Source organism: Salvia hispanica, chromosome 6 (assembly GCF_023119035.1).
Source record: "Salvia hispanica cultivar TCC Black 2014 chromosome 6, UniMelb_Shisp_WGS_1.0, whole genome shotgun sequence".
Lineage (NCBI taxonomy): Eukaryota > Viridiplantae > Streptophyta > Magnoliopsida > Lamiales > Lamiaceae > Salvia > Salvia hispanica.
This window is the reverse complement of record NC_062970.1, coordinates 2,108,881-2,124,600: the sequence shown is the minus strand read 5'-3', so window position 1 is coordinate 2,124,600 and position 15,720 is coordinate 2,108,881. Positions and strand designations below refer to the sequence as shown.

General features: G+C 36.1%; 1 protein-coding gene across 1 annotated transcript; it reads left to right on the top strand.

The window, feature by feature from the left end:
- Positions 1 to 9,853: 9,853 nt before the first annotated feature.
- On the top strand, positions 9,854 to 15,681 carry LOC125196194 (auxin response factor 19-like). The gene is made up of 13 exons (XM_048094607.1): positions 9,854 to 10,518; positions 11,104 to 11,216; positions 11,300 to 11,395; positions 11,616 to 11,672; positions 11,768 to 11,923; positions 11,997 to 12,081; positions 12,162 to 12,252; positions 12,327 to 12,491; positions 12,574 to 12,769; positions 12,844 to 12,982; positions 13,132 to 14,876; positions 14,956 to 15,146; positions 15,247 to 15,681. Exons 1-13 carry the CDS (start codon positions 10,476 to 10,478, stop codon positions 15,425 to 15,427), a joined length of 3,258 nt encoding a protein of 1,085 aa, XP_047950564.1. The 5' UTR covers positions 9,854 to 10,475; the 3' UTR covers positions 15,428 to 15,681.
- Positions 15,682 to 15,720: the final 39 nt, after the last annotated feature.

The following is a 15,720-nucleotide window of genomic DNA, read 5'->3' as shown; positions in this document are numbered from 1 at the left end:
TAGCCCATTTATACACTTGCAAGTCTTGTTCATTCTCCGATGTGGGATATGGTTTGCTCCCTTTCAATCCTCCCCTCACACCAAGACCACCAGACCAAGACCACATGTGTGCCTCATGTTACAGGTCACCCGGTCACCACAGGTCTTGGTCGAGCTCACGCGGAGACATTGGAGAACTTGCAAGCGCAACCACCGAACCCCGAGCCACACAGGCCCAGCCCTGAACCAGGGCTCTGATACCACTGTTGGGGTTCGGGTGTGCGCCACCGAGACCCAACAATATGAATCGGAAATTTCTCAAGCTAAAGAATATTAATTGTTAAAGGACGAGTACAAGAAAACATAAGCAAATAAGCAGCACACATCCTGACATTATTCGTCAATCTCATCTCATAATTCACTAGAGAAGAGTGGTATCACAACAACTCTAAACTAGATGAGAAGATCTAAACAACAGATATTTATTCGATATATCAAGAGACTCAAAAGCGGTGAAATAAAGAAGCAAAAGTTTCGAACCAAGCAAAACAAATCCAAATATTTTATAGAGAGCAAATTTTAAGCTAATACAAGCTCAAAAAATCACTTGAGAAACATTTGAAATTTATTATTACAAGACTTCGAAAAGAAGACAAGTAAAAAAAGATAGCTAGTGACAACAAGCAAATCAGAATAGACTCACTAGCTAAACAGAAATTGCGAACAACAATGTCATTTAGGACGCCTGGCATCTAGCCCACTAATTCAATTGTTATGTGTTTGTGTCGTGTCGAAAATTATCTAATAGTAAAAGCTGCAGAGGAGAAAAGTAAACAAATAAATTCAATTTTTTTTGTTAGAGTGGAGCGGATAAAGTTTATTTAGTGTTGACATGGTGAGGAAAATCCGCAACAATAAATTAAATTTAACAACTCAGTTCATTACATATTAAAAGTTAATGTACTTTTAAATGGATCAAATGTACCTTTGATTCTTGCATTTGTCAAACATGCCTTGCCATGATCGTTTCCGGTTGGAGGCATGTGGCTATGTATACTTTTTTTTCTTTTCATTATTTTAAATATGTATATAACCATAAATTTTCTTCATATATTTTAATTTGATCTTGTCGAATAGTATCAATATTCGAAACGAACTTAATCGAACCGAACCCAGCCCACTTCCTTGAACCGGCCCCTACAAGGGTTAAAATTGGAAATGATCGACTCTTTGATGGAGTACTACTTTTGGAAACTTTTATTGTTTAAATAATTTTATTTTAACAAAAAATATTTTTGATATGTATATTTCAATTATCCTAAAATATTTGATTATTTGAATTAATAATAACAATATTTATATGATATATTAAATATATTAAGTACTACTACTACTATACACCAAAATCAAATTAGACTTAGTTGGACACAATTCACAAATGTATACGATGAGTATACCTTTACACACATCAACATCAATCACGCACCCAAAACTATACAATAAGAAGTTTTTATAATTTAGTCGATGCTTGCTAATGAATATAGAAAGAATATTTCTCAAAAGCTTAGCATAGATTCATCCCTAGATCATTTCATGACATGTAAGATAACTTAAAAAATTTAATGATATTTTATTAGATTATAGTGGAGTTAATAGATTTGTCCTACCACATTTTCAACTCTCCTAGACTTTTTAACCTACAACTATAGGTTGCAAATAGGGGTGGGATACGGATATCGGGTATTGGATTTATCCATACCCTACCCGATATCCGCCGGATTTGGATACCCAATATCCAATTTTATGGGATTGGGTATTGAAATATAAGATAAATCGGGTATTGGATAACCCGAATGGAAATCGGGTATTACCCGAATATCCAATTTATTATTTAAAGCATATTTTAAATTAGGTTTAGCCATTTCGCATTAAATATAATTTTATATTTTAAAATAATAGTGATCCATTTTTTTTAGTTTTATACTACAAAATAAATGAAACATTAAAGATATTAGTCAATTTAGATATTTCTATATTTCTATTAATATATAAAATTTAATTTTTTAATTAATTATTAACACATGTAAAGAGTCGGGTATTTGGATACCCGATACGTCGGATATGGATACCCGGGGCGGGTATTGGAGTACCCGAAAATATATCGAGGCGGGTTTTGGATAGACATTTTGATGATTTTCGAATTTGGATACCCAGTTTTTTCGGGTCGGATATCCACGGATACCCGTATTTCCACCCCTAGTAGCAAAGATCACAAATTAAATGGGATATATATTTGAATTAGAATTATGATGTCGTAATCTTATCTTTCAATCTCCAAATCAAATTGGAAGAATATCAATAACATTCTTATTTGTTTCTCGACAAAACGATGCGATTGTCTTTGCTATTAACTTATTGTCATTAACAGCTAATTTTTTTTTATGTATTTTATTCAATAAGTATGTAAAATTGGTAATTTGGTATGTCAGTAAGTATTAAAGGATAAATTGAAATGTAGTGTGACATTATTGCAACGTTTCAAACTACCCATCCGCCCCATAAAAATGTTTCACTTTCCTTTTCATTTTGACCAATTAAAAATGTCACATTTTCATTTTTATAAAAAGTTCTCATTCACAATAATAAATATTACTCCTAAAATCTCGTACCATCTCACAAGTGTGACATCTTTTATGGGATGAAGGAAGTATAACATTATCTATGAACATCGCTTACGTTTAATCTAAGAATTACAACTCCCCCATCCAAAAAAAAAGACTAATTTTGTCATTTTAAGCCGTCCACCAAAATTAGACTAATTCAAAATATGAAAAGTTTTAAATCAATACTATTACTATTCTTACACATCATTCTAAATATGGACCATACAATCTACTACCACGAGTTCCACCACATTTTCTCTCATTCTTTCTTATTTTATCAATTATACATTGAAACTCGTTCCATTTACAACTTTGGCTATTTTATAATTTATAGAGTATAAAATTAAGGGCATCCACATCCCTATCTCTTATCCATCTATTAACCATCTCATCTCTTCACTATTCATGGGTCTCACTGTACTTTTCACCCCATCTCTTAACTAAGAGACAACACCTACATCCCTTCATCTCTTAATCATCTCATCCCTTAACTATTCATTCAATTTCATTTTTTATTTTTATTTCCAACAAATTCAATTAATAAAAACACACTTTATTAAATAAAAGAAAATTACAATTTAAAATCCTAAAAAAATAAAAAAAGACATAATTTAAAATACTAGAAATTAAAAATTGCACACTTAAATTCAAAATCTCAAAACTCAAATCATAGAAAAAATGGAGGCAAAGAAGCAGAAGAATGAGTTCTCTAGTGACGATCACGATGGATGTAAATCCGGGATCGCCTTTGAGGAGGCGCCGCGGCTTCCTCATCCCTACGTCGATCTTCTCTTAGCGATTCTTCCATTATTCGACGCATTTGCTCAAATGGATCCATGAATGGATTAAATTTGGGAGAAGAATAATGTATTGTGATGAAGAATGTAGAGTGTTTGAGTGAGAATAGAGTTTTTTATGGTGGATAATTTGTAATGAATGATTTGGTATTTATATAATTGATTGGAGGCTTTAAAAAAATTGAAAAAAAAAATTAAAAATTTGAAAAAAACGGCTAGTATAATTTTTGGCTTTTTTAAAAAAATTTTATTTTAATATTTGAATTTTTTCTGAATTTAAAAAAAAAACAATTTTAATGGATATAAACGACGCCCACTCGCGGGCCGGCGAGTGAGCGTCACGGTCGAATGGGAGAGCGTCACGTCGCCACGAAACAGCTCGTGAACCTCCTCTTTCGGAAGAGATAAGAGATGAGATAGGGATGAGACGGAGCTTGCGTCGCCGTCTCGATGCCATCTCGTCTCTCCTTATAGCAACATTTATAATTAACACTCGAATATAATGAGAGTACAATTTGATTATATTTGTGAGGTTTGAAATGAATAGAAGGAAATAAATAGCCGACAAAAGCTGAAGAAGCTAAGGCCGTGGAGCGTGCGGCCTCTGCTCTTAGTTCCTCTGTACCTATGCATGCATGCTTATGTCAGACCTCTATTTAAACAATTCACCCTTTTTTACCATCTTTAAAATGTTTCATTTAGATTCCACTTGTAATTTGATACAAATTGAAAAGTTTAGTGTTAATGGCATCAATTCAAAGATAGAGGTTAAATTGGATTGTTCCCAATGGTTTAAATACCCTTTTTAGTGTTAATGAATGTACAAATTACAATAGCTTTTACTCGGATATAAGTTAATTAAGGATAATCTAAAATATTTATGAGAATACTTGCCACAAAAGAAGTAAAGAAAAATGTGCCCCAAGATATTTAAGGTCTAGTCTAGACTCTAGAGGTACGAGAGTACATTTAGAATAATTTATACACATAATTGGTAGGAGTAGTAGGAGTACTTTTTATGGAGCACATTATTGGTACTTGATTATATACTCACACAATTCATATTAAAATTATGAAGTTTATCAATTGTTTATTTATAGAAAATTTGATATATGCCTGCAAAATTTATATGCTTGTAACATAAAATGATTTTGTATGTTTAATTATAATGTTCTTAAGTTATAACAAAAATAAAACTCTAATTTTCATGAACACCAGCCATATGAACTATTAACGTATTATGTGAGCATTTCAAATCATATCACAAATACTGACAATCATAATTCACAAAGTGTCATCGTGTATTTTGTTAGTTCATCATTCGTTAATAATATCAAATTATATATTACTTAAATTGTGATGTTCCAAAATTAAAATATACTCCCTCCGTCTCATGTTACTCCCACTTTTCATTTTAGGCTGTAAATTTATGATTATTTTTTAGTGTAATTAAATTATAATTTTAAGTGTAATGAGACATCACTTAATAAAGGAGCTCTTAACATAATCTAACATATTAATTAAATGCATTAATTCTAACTTAAACTATAAATAGTGTAAGGAGTTTGTGACGAACCAAAAAGCAACAGCGCAAGTAACATGGGACAGAGGGAGTATACTTATTATATAAGCAACATAAAATTTCATATAATTACTCATCCATTGCGAAACGTACACAAGATCTTGTTGAAGCTGGTTGTGAAGTCTCGCTTCGCAAAAGAGAAACACGCCAACTAATTTGTAAAGAAACTAATTTTGATCAATGGACAGGCGCTGACCGATGTGCCTCGTATAAGTATAGTTCACAAGCGGTCGAATTCGCGTTACATGGCCTCGATGCTCCACCCGCACCCATTCATAATTTTGGGATGGATTTGGATCCCCTGCTGTGGCTCCAAGCACAGCAGGGGCTGCTGTTACACACAGCAAATATTTTAAAATAAAAAAATTAATATTTTATATAGCAGGGGCTGCTGTTTTAAAATATTAATTTTTTTTATTTTAAAATATTTGCTGTGTGTAACAGCAGCCCCTGCTGTGCTTAGAGCCACAGCAGGGGATCCAAACCCTTTTGGGATGGCATTGTCCCAAGTAATCACATTAATGTTGATCTGAATCAATAAAATTAGTATTTTCTTTTGTGACAAAGATAATACACTCGCGATTTTCAGCTCACTTTCTTCAATAATTTGAGCATTCTTATCTCATAAAAGAAACATGGATAATATACTCTAATACTTAATTAATTTTCTTGAGTGTAAATTCAGAAATCTATAACTGCAAAATATCATCATTATTCCTTATCCTATGCTCTATAGGCTCCCTTTTGTGACAACTTTTATGAAATCGAACATGACTTTCTACGTAAATACTATATCTTGTTTAGTTCCTTTTTATGCTCTAAAATAATATACGTTCAAAAGGAATTCTCATCTTTCAACGTCAATCACATAAAATTAGATGCTATTTTTCATGTATAAGAATGGTTGTTGTCATTGATCCTTGAACACAACGAATTAATTAGAATTTGACAATTCATGACATATGTCCTAATCGTAGATGTGTAATTTGAAGCTTTGTGAATGGAGTATAAATTAATCAAGAGAATTTTATTTCCTTTTCTTTTACTTAATTAGCTATTAAATTCATTTGGATCATCAAATACACGTCCAAGGGATTTAATCTAACTAGGCTATCAATAACACATACAGAGAACAAACGACGTGATACAGTATAAAACATCAGGATATGTTTTGCCCTTTTGTTTCGGTTTTAATATGTTCGTTCGTTACTTATTGTTTTAATGGAGTATGTGCTTTTGTCTATATATTGATTTCGCTGTTTTTGCTATTTTTTTGTTATGATTTGCATATGTATTGTTACTTTACTACTCCACTAATCAACATTTCTAGGTGTTAGTAATTTATAATGCAAAAGAAAAAGGTAAACCATAGTTAGAAAATGAAGTGTGATTGGCTCTTTAATTAAGAGTAGTTTAAACATGATTAGTGATGACAAAGAGGAGTTAGTAGAGCCATTAGAAAAGGTTAATTATTTATGTAGAGAGAACATCATAATTAATGTTATTTAAACTTGTGTGGCATGTGCCATAATTCTCCGGTTTTCTCGGCTTAGTGATCTAATCAGCGTGCTAATCAAATTCTTGTTCTTTGCATCTTTATGATGGAGACATCAATTAATTAATTATTGGAATTACATTTTGCTACTTCAATTAATCTGTACTTAAACCAACATGTAGGGGACAAATCTATGTAACAATTAATAAACAAACTTATGTGAGTTTCATGTAACTCTTGCTATCTCTCTCTTATACAGTTTTGTCCGAAAAATGTTTCATATATTGGAATGTCTTGAAATTCACACATATCGAACTGTTTAAAAGTTATGTCTGAATTTCAAGGCAGTTCAAAATAAACATCTTTTTTTGGGAAAAATTGCACCAATGTATCCAGCTTCCATTCCCTATTACAAAGTGATGTATGTATGGAGTGTTTTTTGTTTTATTTATATATACTCACATGTCTTATTTTTATTTAGGCAAAATCCTTTATCTTTAGATTTATGTGGGTGTGTTTTAATATAGGCACAAATATATGGGCATAATTTTAAGTAACTATAAAAGGAAAGCAATTATTAGTGACTATATATGGTCTAGGAATCACTAATTTTGTAGTAATTAACTAACAATTCATTTTGTTTAAAGAATCATAATACTTCACAATGATTTATTTGCTAGTTTCTTACTATGATCAAGTTTGGCAATGAATTAATCCTCAACTCAAATTTAGTCGATTTGGAGATAAATTGTGTTTGCTGATTTTGTAGATGTATTTTTCACATTTCCCTTTCCCATTTCTACTTGGACACTAATAACATTCTTTTTTAAGTAAAGAATTGTGTATGTCAGGTCTCATTAGATTCAAAATCAATAATTAGTTACACAATTCAATAAATAAATAATTACAACTCATTAATTTTTCATTGGGAAATAAGTATAACGCAGTATAGTTCTTCGAATATAACTTGGAATTTATACAATATGAAAAGGGTAATATAGTTATAATATTCTCTTACTAGTAATTTATTTACAATCTTTTGTAGAAATTCGAATTCATTTCAATCACAAACTTACAAAAATATATATCACCCCAGAACACAGATGAAGTGAATGTGAATATAAATATTACTCTAATTAAATACATATGCTGGAATCGGTTGTAATTATTGCTAGAGCAGTTTTAAAATAAATGCACATGCTTGAATATTCTTCAGTCGTGCTTCAACTGAAATAGTTCATTACAGTATTAAATAATAAGTGGCTGAATATTTTTAAATTTTATTTTTGTTCTTTAGTATTATTTGGAGGTGAAGGCAAGACGGTGGCACCAATTAAATAAATCTATGGGTAATTATCATCCAAATTTAAATATTAGAAATTCAAGTATCGAAATCAGGGTAGATGCTCTTTACGAAGAGACCAGTTAACTTTAATTGTTGTAGTATTATTTTATTAATATAATTTTGACACTATTATAAATTAAATTAAATGATTCATATGAAACAAGATTCTGAAATTTTCTAGATGTAATGATTTCCAATAAAGATTACAAGTGAATTTTAGTTTATGAACTTGAACAATCCCTCTCTTAGTTATTTATTCATTCAACGAATTGATATGAATAATAATTTATAAAAAAGATAGAAATGTAACTTAACTTGTTACTAGTATTGCTTGTTTCTTTATTTAACAAACTTTCACAAATATGGGGTTTCCATAAAAGAACAAAAGAAAAAGTTCTCCAACAAGATAAAAAAAACTCCCTTCTTAGCAAAAAAGGATATTTCTTAATACTAAATCAGAAGAAGGACAAAATAAGAAAAATGTACAAAATTAAATATTATATAGCCTCTTTTAGCAAGTGGCATCATATCTTAATTGATAATATTAATGAAGTCTGATTCAATAATTTTCTTTTGGCTAAAGGGCATGTCTTTTAACTTTTGAGTTAATTACCTTATTTGTTTTTAATGTTATTTGTATAATATAAATAATGTTATTTTTTAGATCAAGCTGCACTTAAGAGTAATGAAATCCACTATCTATTGGTTGAAGGTGAAATATTTTATTAATATAGATGCACTTTGTTATCTTAATAAGAACACTTTTGCACATTACCTAATTTATAATTTACCTTTAAACAAAGCTTTATTATTTGTGTTATTTTTAAACTATAATTGGTTATTTTTGTATTTCTTGAGGTTGCATTCGAAGTGAAGTATATGATGGATAGATTAGAAGTCCATAATCCATCATTTTTATTTCACCCCATCAACATTGCTTAATAGTCGTAATTTTATTTCACCAATTCCGTTTTAAACTATCTTTTGGAGTGATTTTAATGTCATTAAAGTTGAGTAATTTGCCCTCTAAAATACTAAAAAAATTGAAATGGCTCTGATCATCTCCCCTGACGAAATATTCCAATGCAAACACACCTTAATTATTTCTATAAACACAATTCTCTCGCCATAATACACACATCAAAATTAACTTGTGAGATCACACAACACCTATTATTGAACACAATAATTCAAATCCCCATACACTTATAGTAATAATTTAATAATTTATCCTATTAATTCCAAGTTGGGGCCGTGCAATATTATCATCTCTCATGATTATAAAAGTACTAAATTAAATAAAGTTCTAGCATGTTCATTCCATAATTAATTCACCCAACCGCAAAAAAACACATATTCGTTACATTATCAATTTTGTATCATCATTTTTTTTGAGTTACACCCCAAATGTCATCTAATCAATTTAGAGTTTGATTACATGACAGTTTTCTCGTAATGATTCAAAAATGATAAAGAAAACACATATTTTCTGAAACGAATCACATAGAACATGAACCAAAAGGTCCAAAATCACAAAATAAGCAAAGACCCAAGAATAAAAGGCACTAAACAACAACCAAAGACAATAAAATGTCACATTTTCAGTAGTTTTAGACCATCTCCTAATCTTAATCCGATCATTTGTCCAGTACAAAGTTACACTAAGAATACCAACCTTTAATCCACATCGAACGCACAACATTTTCAAGTAAAAACGCATCAGGAACAATATCGAACATTTTCCCGAGAATCTAACTTGATTTCGAAGCACTATAAACACCTTCAACTCCAACTAGATTACTTAACAGCCAGGTTGGAACAAACAGTGTATTAGCCACATAATTGGGGCACATAATCGTAATTAACAACTAAACAAACCCAAAAAATTGAGGATTAGTATTTACGTATACAGAAAAATGTCATCAAAGAGAGAAACACGCAATGTAGTTTCCCACTTTCTTTAATTCTTCTTCTCTTGGTTTAATGTCGGCCTGCCCCTCTCTCTCTCTCTACCAATTATACAAATCACAATTCACACAGATTTACAGCATCAATTTTATATTTATTTATACTAAATTAAAATACAAGTACACGACGACAGAATGATAAATTCAACTCACCCTCTTCTATAAAGAAGCCTGCTTTTTATTGGCTGCGGGTTTTCCGGCGACTCCCAAGATTCCTCCCTCCCTCTCTCTCTCACCGCCTTGATCCCGCCTGCTCCGCCGCCGCCCCACCCACGTGGCCGACACCTTTCCTTTCCATTTTCAGTAAGCCTCTGTACGGAAGCTTGATGGGCCAGCTCATTTGCGGCTGCTCCCTCCATTCAAGATTGGATTTTTGGAGCATAGCCCCCTTTTGGGACCAAAATGGTGTCTTTTCTTGAAGTAAAAATGGAGTCTTTCTTGAATGTGGAGGTGGAGGTGGAATGGGATTTTGGGGGTTTTTGAGTATGCATTGAGTTTGGAAGGAATTTTTATTTTTTGGGTGGAAGGAAGAAAGTATTCTTTTTTGAGTGGATATAATAGAAGTGAGGTGAGGTTTGGTTTGGTTTATGAAGGAGGAAAGGAAAGGAGGTTGAATTTGCTGAGTGTGTAGTTGAATTTTTGCTGCAATGAAGATTCCTTCTAATGGATTTTTGGCAAATACAGCTGAAGGTTGGTTTGTTCATTCCATTTCCATAGCCTTTTCTTGTTTTGTTTTGGGGGTTTTTCCCATCTTTTATATGGTGAAACAAAAATCTGGTGATCCCATCTTTTCTTTTAGGATGAATTTTGTGTTTTCAATTTTGCACCTATTTTAAGTCTTGTTTTTTGCAAAAGGGTGAACAAGACTGGATTTTTGAAGTGAATTCTTTGTTTTAAGCTGAGTTAAAACAGTACTAACACTTTGTGAAGTTTCAAAGGAAGAACTTTGGCTTCTGGCTTTTCAGTTGCTGTGGAACCTTTTTTTTGTTGCTTTTTTTCTTCAAATTTTGGATCTGTCTTCATGCTTGATTCTTGATTTCGTGTATTTGTCTCTTTACACCAAAGGTTTGAAGCCTATTTTGACATCTGTACAGAGCTAGAGTTCTTATTTTTTTTTATCTGGAGTTATGTTCTTTGATTTAGTGTAAGTATATACAAGTATATGATCAATGAGTCTCTTTTGAGAGCTGATTTAGAAGGTTGTTTGAAGATTGAATAAGTTTCTTCGATTGTTGAAATCATGTGTAAAACAGTGCTATGTTATTACTAATTCAGGCGAAAAAAAGGTGACAAACTCCGAGCTATGGCATGCTTGTGCTGGGCCGTTGGTTTCGTTGCCGCCTGTGGGGAGCCTTGTCGTCTATTTTCCTCAAGGTCACAGTGAACAAGTACGTTTCTCATTGTCCCCGTTGCTTGAGCCTCTCGTATGATTGCTTTCAGTTTCGGATGAATGATTATTTTCTTTCCACAGGTGGCAGCATCGATGCAGAAAGAGGCCGATGGCATCCCAAGCTATCCGAATCTTCCTTCAAAGTTGATCTGTATGCTCCACAACGTCACCCTACATGTATGGAAACCGTTTATGGCATTTACATAGCATTTATCGAGTGAAAGTGCATTGTGATTAACTTTAGATGTGATAGGCCATGGTAGATTGCATTCTTGTTTTGTCGAAGCTTAGAACTTTGTTGTCCGAGGGCAGGGGCTTTTGTAGTTCAACTGCTCTGCACTTCCGCCTTTTTGTTGGTTGGTTGTTTGTATATTTGATGATATGATTGATTTATCAGGCTGATGCTGAAACAGATGAGGTCTACGCGCAGATGACTCTTCTGCCCGTCACTAAGGTCTGTTGCTTTGACATTGTTCGAAAGCTTTGCAAATCAGTCCTCTTTTGATAGGTGACTGATGAGAAACGACGTTTAACTCTTTTGTTCTGCAGTATGATCAGGAAGCGTTGCTCGTGTCTGATATTGGCCTTAAGCACAACAGACAACCAACTGAGTTTTTCTGTAAAACTCTCACGGCTAGTGACACGAGCACTCACGGTGGCTTTTCAGTCCCTCGTCGTGCAGCTGAGAAGATCTTCCCACCTCTGGTATCTCTCATTACCATTTGATGCAGTGATAAATCTGTTTGATTTGAATCTTACACGAGATTCGTTCCTGCAGGATTTCTCGATGCAACCTCCCGCCCAGGAGCTAACGGCGAAAGACTTGCATGACCAGACATGGACATTCAGACATATTTATAGAGGTATAGCTCGTTCAAGATTCCGAGTCATCGTCTCGTGTTTCTAGATTTGTTCACAAAGATGTTTCGTTCGTTGATTTCAGGCCAGCCGAAAAGGCACCTACTGACAACAGGTTGGAGTGTGTTTGTGAGTTCTAAAAGACTCGTAACTGGTGATGCCGTCCTTTTCATAAGGTACCGAAACATAAGATCAATGTGTTATGCATCGTTATATTACTTCCCGTAGCTCACCACACTCGACTATTCAGGGATGAAAAGTCACAGCTTCTCCTTGGCATACGAAGAGCAAATAGGCAGCAGCCGGCTCTATCCTCGTCTGTTATCTCAAGCGACAGCATGCATATTGGAATTCTTGCTGCTGCAGCTCACGCTGCTGCGAACAACAGCCCTTTCACCATATTCTACAATCCAAGGTAGTGTTTCGTGCCCTTAGACTACTATCAAACGCATAAATGTAGAACGAACGACGTTAGTTAGTGTATATGGTGGTAACAGGGCTAGCACTTCGGAGTTTGTGATTCCGCTTGCCAAGTATAACAAGGCAATGTACACACAAGTGTCGTTGGGGATGCGATTCAGGATGATGTTTGAGACCGAGGAATCCGGAGTGAGGAGGTACATGGGCACGGTGACCGGTATGAGTGATTTGGATCCCGTTCGATGGAAGAACTCACAATGGCGTAATCTACAGGTAATACTGCTAAATTCGGAGAAGTTGAATGTAGTTGCAGGAACGAAATGTTTTAACGTATCCCTGCTGTTTAGGTCGGATGGGACGAATCAACGGCTGGGGAACGTCCTAGCAGAGTCTCGATTTGGGATATTGAGCCTGTTGTGACTCCCTTTTACATATGCCCTCCTCCATTTTACAGACCAAAGCTAGCCAGACATCCCGGCTTCCCAGGTAAAGAAATGGTTCGACTTTTCAACTTCAATAGGAAAAGCTCGTTTCTCGTAGGATAGTACACACGCTTACTAACACGTGTGTGCAAATGCGTTAATTTTGCAGATGTTCTTGCGTTTATTTCTCATTCTGATTCGTGCTATCTACAGATGATTCTGATGTAGAGAATATGTTCAAACGAGGCATGCCGTGGCTGGCAGATGATTTCGGGTTGAAGGATGCTTCGAGCTCGATTTTTCCCGGCCTGAGCCTCGTGCAGTGGATGAACATGCAGCAGAACAATCAGCTGTCGGCTAATCAGTCGGGGTTGTATCCAAACATGGTGACGCCCGGTGCTCTGCAGGGCAACCTCGGCAGTGATGATCCGTCGAAACTGCTGAACTTCCGATCCCCTGGTGTGGCTGCGCAGAATCTTCAAATGAGCAAAGGAAACCATCAGAATCAGCAAGCTAACCAGCTGCTGCAGTCGAACGCACCGTGGTCTCAGCAGCAGATGTTGCAGTCTCCGACACCTGCTCAACAGCCGCAGCAGCTTCCGATGCAGCAAATGCAATCCCAGATGCTTCAGCCGACACAACAGCAGCAGTTACTGCAGCAAACACAACAGCATCAGCATCAGCAGTCGCAGTCGCAGTCGATGTTAATGCCTCCTGCAATGAGCAGCATGTCGTCCGAGCAGCAGGCTGCAAGCCGGAATTTGCAGCAAACAGCAGCATACTCCCAACTCCAGCACCAGCAACAGATGCAGCAGCAGCAGCATCATGATGTCTCGTCTAGCAGAACAACATTTCCCGCGACGTCTCTAACTCAAGACTTGCCTTTCCAGCCACATGTCGAACAGCCTTCAACGCTGCTGCAGAGATCCCAAGAGCAGCACCAGATGCAGTTTCAACAAGGAACGTTGCACGGGATTCCGCAGAACTTATCCCAACGGCCCGTAATGCAACAGACGACGCCACAGCATCAGAATCTTTCCGACCAACAGTTGCAAATGCAGTTTCTCCAGAAACTGCAGCAGCAGCAGCAACAACAGCAACAGCAGCAAATGTCCGGTCCATTAAATCCGATGATGGAGCCGCAGATGCCTCAGAAACAGCAAGTTCAGCAAAGCCAGCAAACACAACATCTCTCTGCACCTATGCAACAACAATCGAACGGGAACTGCTTTTCCGCATCCACACTCCTGCAGTCTCCGCAGTTTCAGACGAACCAATTTCATATCCAGCAAAAGACTCCTCCCTTAGCCCGACAACAGTCGAGCCACACTGACGGCGATGCTCCATCGTGCTCAACGTCGCCTTCCAAGATGAACGCACACGGCCTGCAACCAAGCTTCGCGAAGAGCCAAACAGGACAACCCGGGATGATAGATAACACAATTGTTCATCCTTCTAACTTGGTGCAGGAGAGTCATAACAAACTAGACCCTCGGATAAAGCACGAATCAGCCAACTCCAAAGCTCCGGAGCAGCAGCCCAAGTTCAAGATAAACGCTGCTGATCACATGGATGCCACCTCGTCTGCCACCTCGTATTGCCTAGATGCCGGCGCTCTCCAACAGAGTTTCCCACTGACGGGATTGGATGGCGATGTCAAGTCACATACTAGAAACGGGCTGCCCTTCGCGGCTGCCATAGATGGTTTGGCGCCCGATGCTTTGCTGTCTCGGGGTTTTGACTCTGATAAGGACATCCAGAACTTACTCTCTAATTACAGTGGCACACCGAGGGATATTGAGACGGATTTGTCCTCTGGAATCAATTCTCAGTCGTTCGGAGTGCCTAATATGTCCTTCAAACCAGGCTCTTCAAACGATGCCGCTCTAAACGAGACGGGGGTTATGAACGGTGGGTTGTGGCCCAACCAGGCTCAGCGTATGCGAACATATACAAAGGTTGATCTCTTTTCTATCGATTTGTGTCATGTTGTTACTCTTCACCACTAATTCTCTAATGTTCGATGAAAAAATGAAGGTTCAAAAACGTGGCTCGGTGGGGAGAACCATAGATGTCAATCGTTACAAAGGGTACGATGAGCTAAGGAATGATCTTGCTCGGATGTTTGGCATCGAGGGTCTTCTGGAGGACCCTCAACGCACCGAGTGGAAGCTCGTCTACGTAGACCATGAAAACGACATACTATTAGTCGGAGATGATCCTTGGGAGTACGTACTACAGACAGCTACTCCTTTTTTCCTTTTCTGTTTCCGACAGCATAGGACGTTTCATGGCAACCATTAACCACGGTTCTCGTGTTTCTTGCAGGGAATTCGTGAGCTGTGTGCAGAGCATAAAGATACTTTCAGCTGCAGAGGTGCAGCAGATGAGCTTGGATGGAGATCTAGCTCAGCTGCCCGTGGCAAACCAAGCTTGTAGCGGGACAGATAGTGGCAACGTATGGAGGGCGCACTACGACGATAACTCAGCCACGTCGTTCAACCGGTAAATGTAATGCTTGTAGTAGGTGTCACCAATTGACTTCATCTTGACTGCGACTAAGAGAAGGTTGTAAATGATGAGAAGGGGTGATGATTGGTGTAAATTTGAGGTGTTTAGTGTTAGGGTAGAGGAAAGATTTGAGACATAGGTTAATGAATTGTTTGTGTTGTTTGTGGAAGACAAAACTTCTTCCCATTAACGTTGTATAGCTTCATGGACTGAGTTTATTGCTCACATATTAGAATACCACTGTTTTATACACTCATCGAGTAATTTACTTTCTGAAAACTGAATATTCGA

Coding starts and splice junctions, on each gene's coding strand:
- LOC125196194 (XM_048094607.1), top strand. CDS start 10,476: ATGAAGATTCCTTCTAATGGATTTTTGGCAAATACAGCTGAAG. Junction 14,877..14,955: donor GTATGCGAACATATACAAAG/GTTGATCTCTTT, acceptor GAAAAAATGAAG/GTTCAAAAACGTGGCTCGGT. Junction 15,147..15,246: donor GTCGGAGATGATCCTTGGGA/GTACGTACTACA, acceptor TGTTTCTTGCAG/GGAATTCGTGAGCTGTGTGC.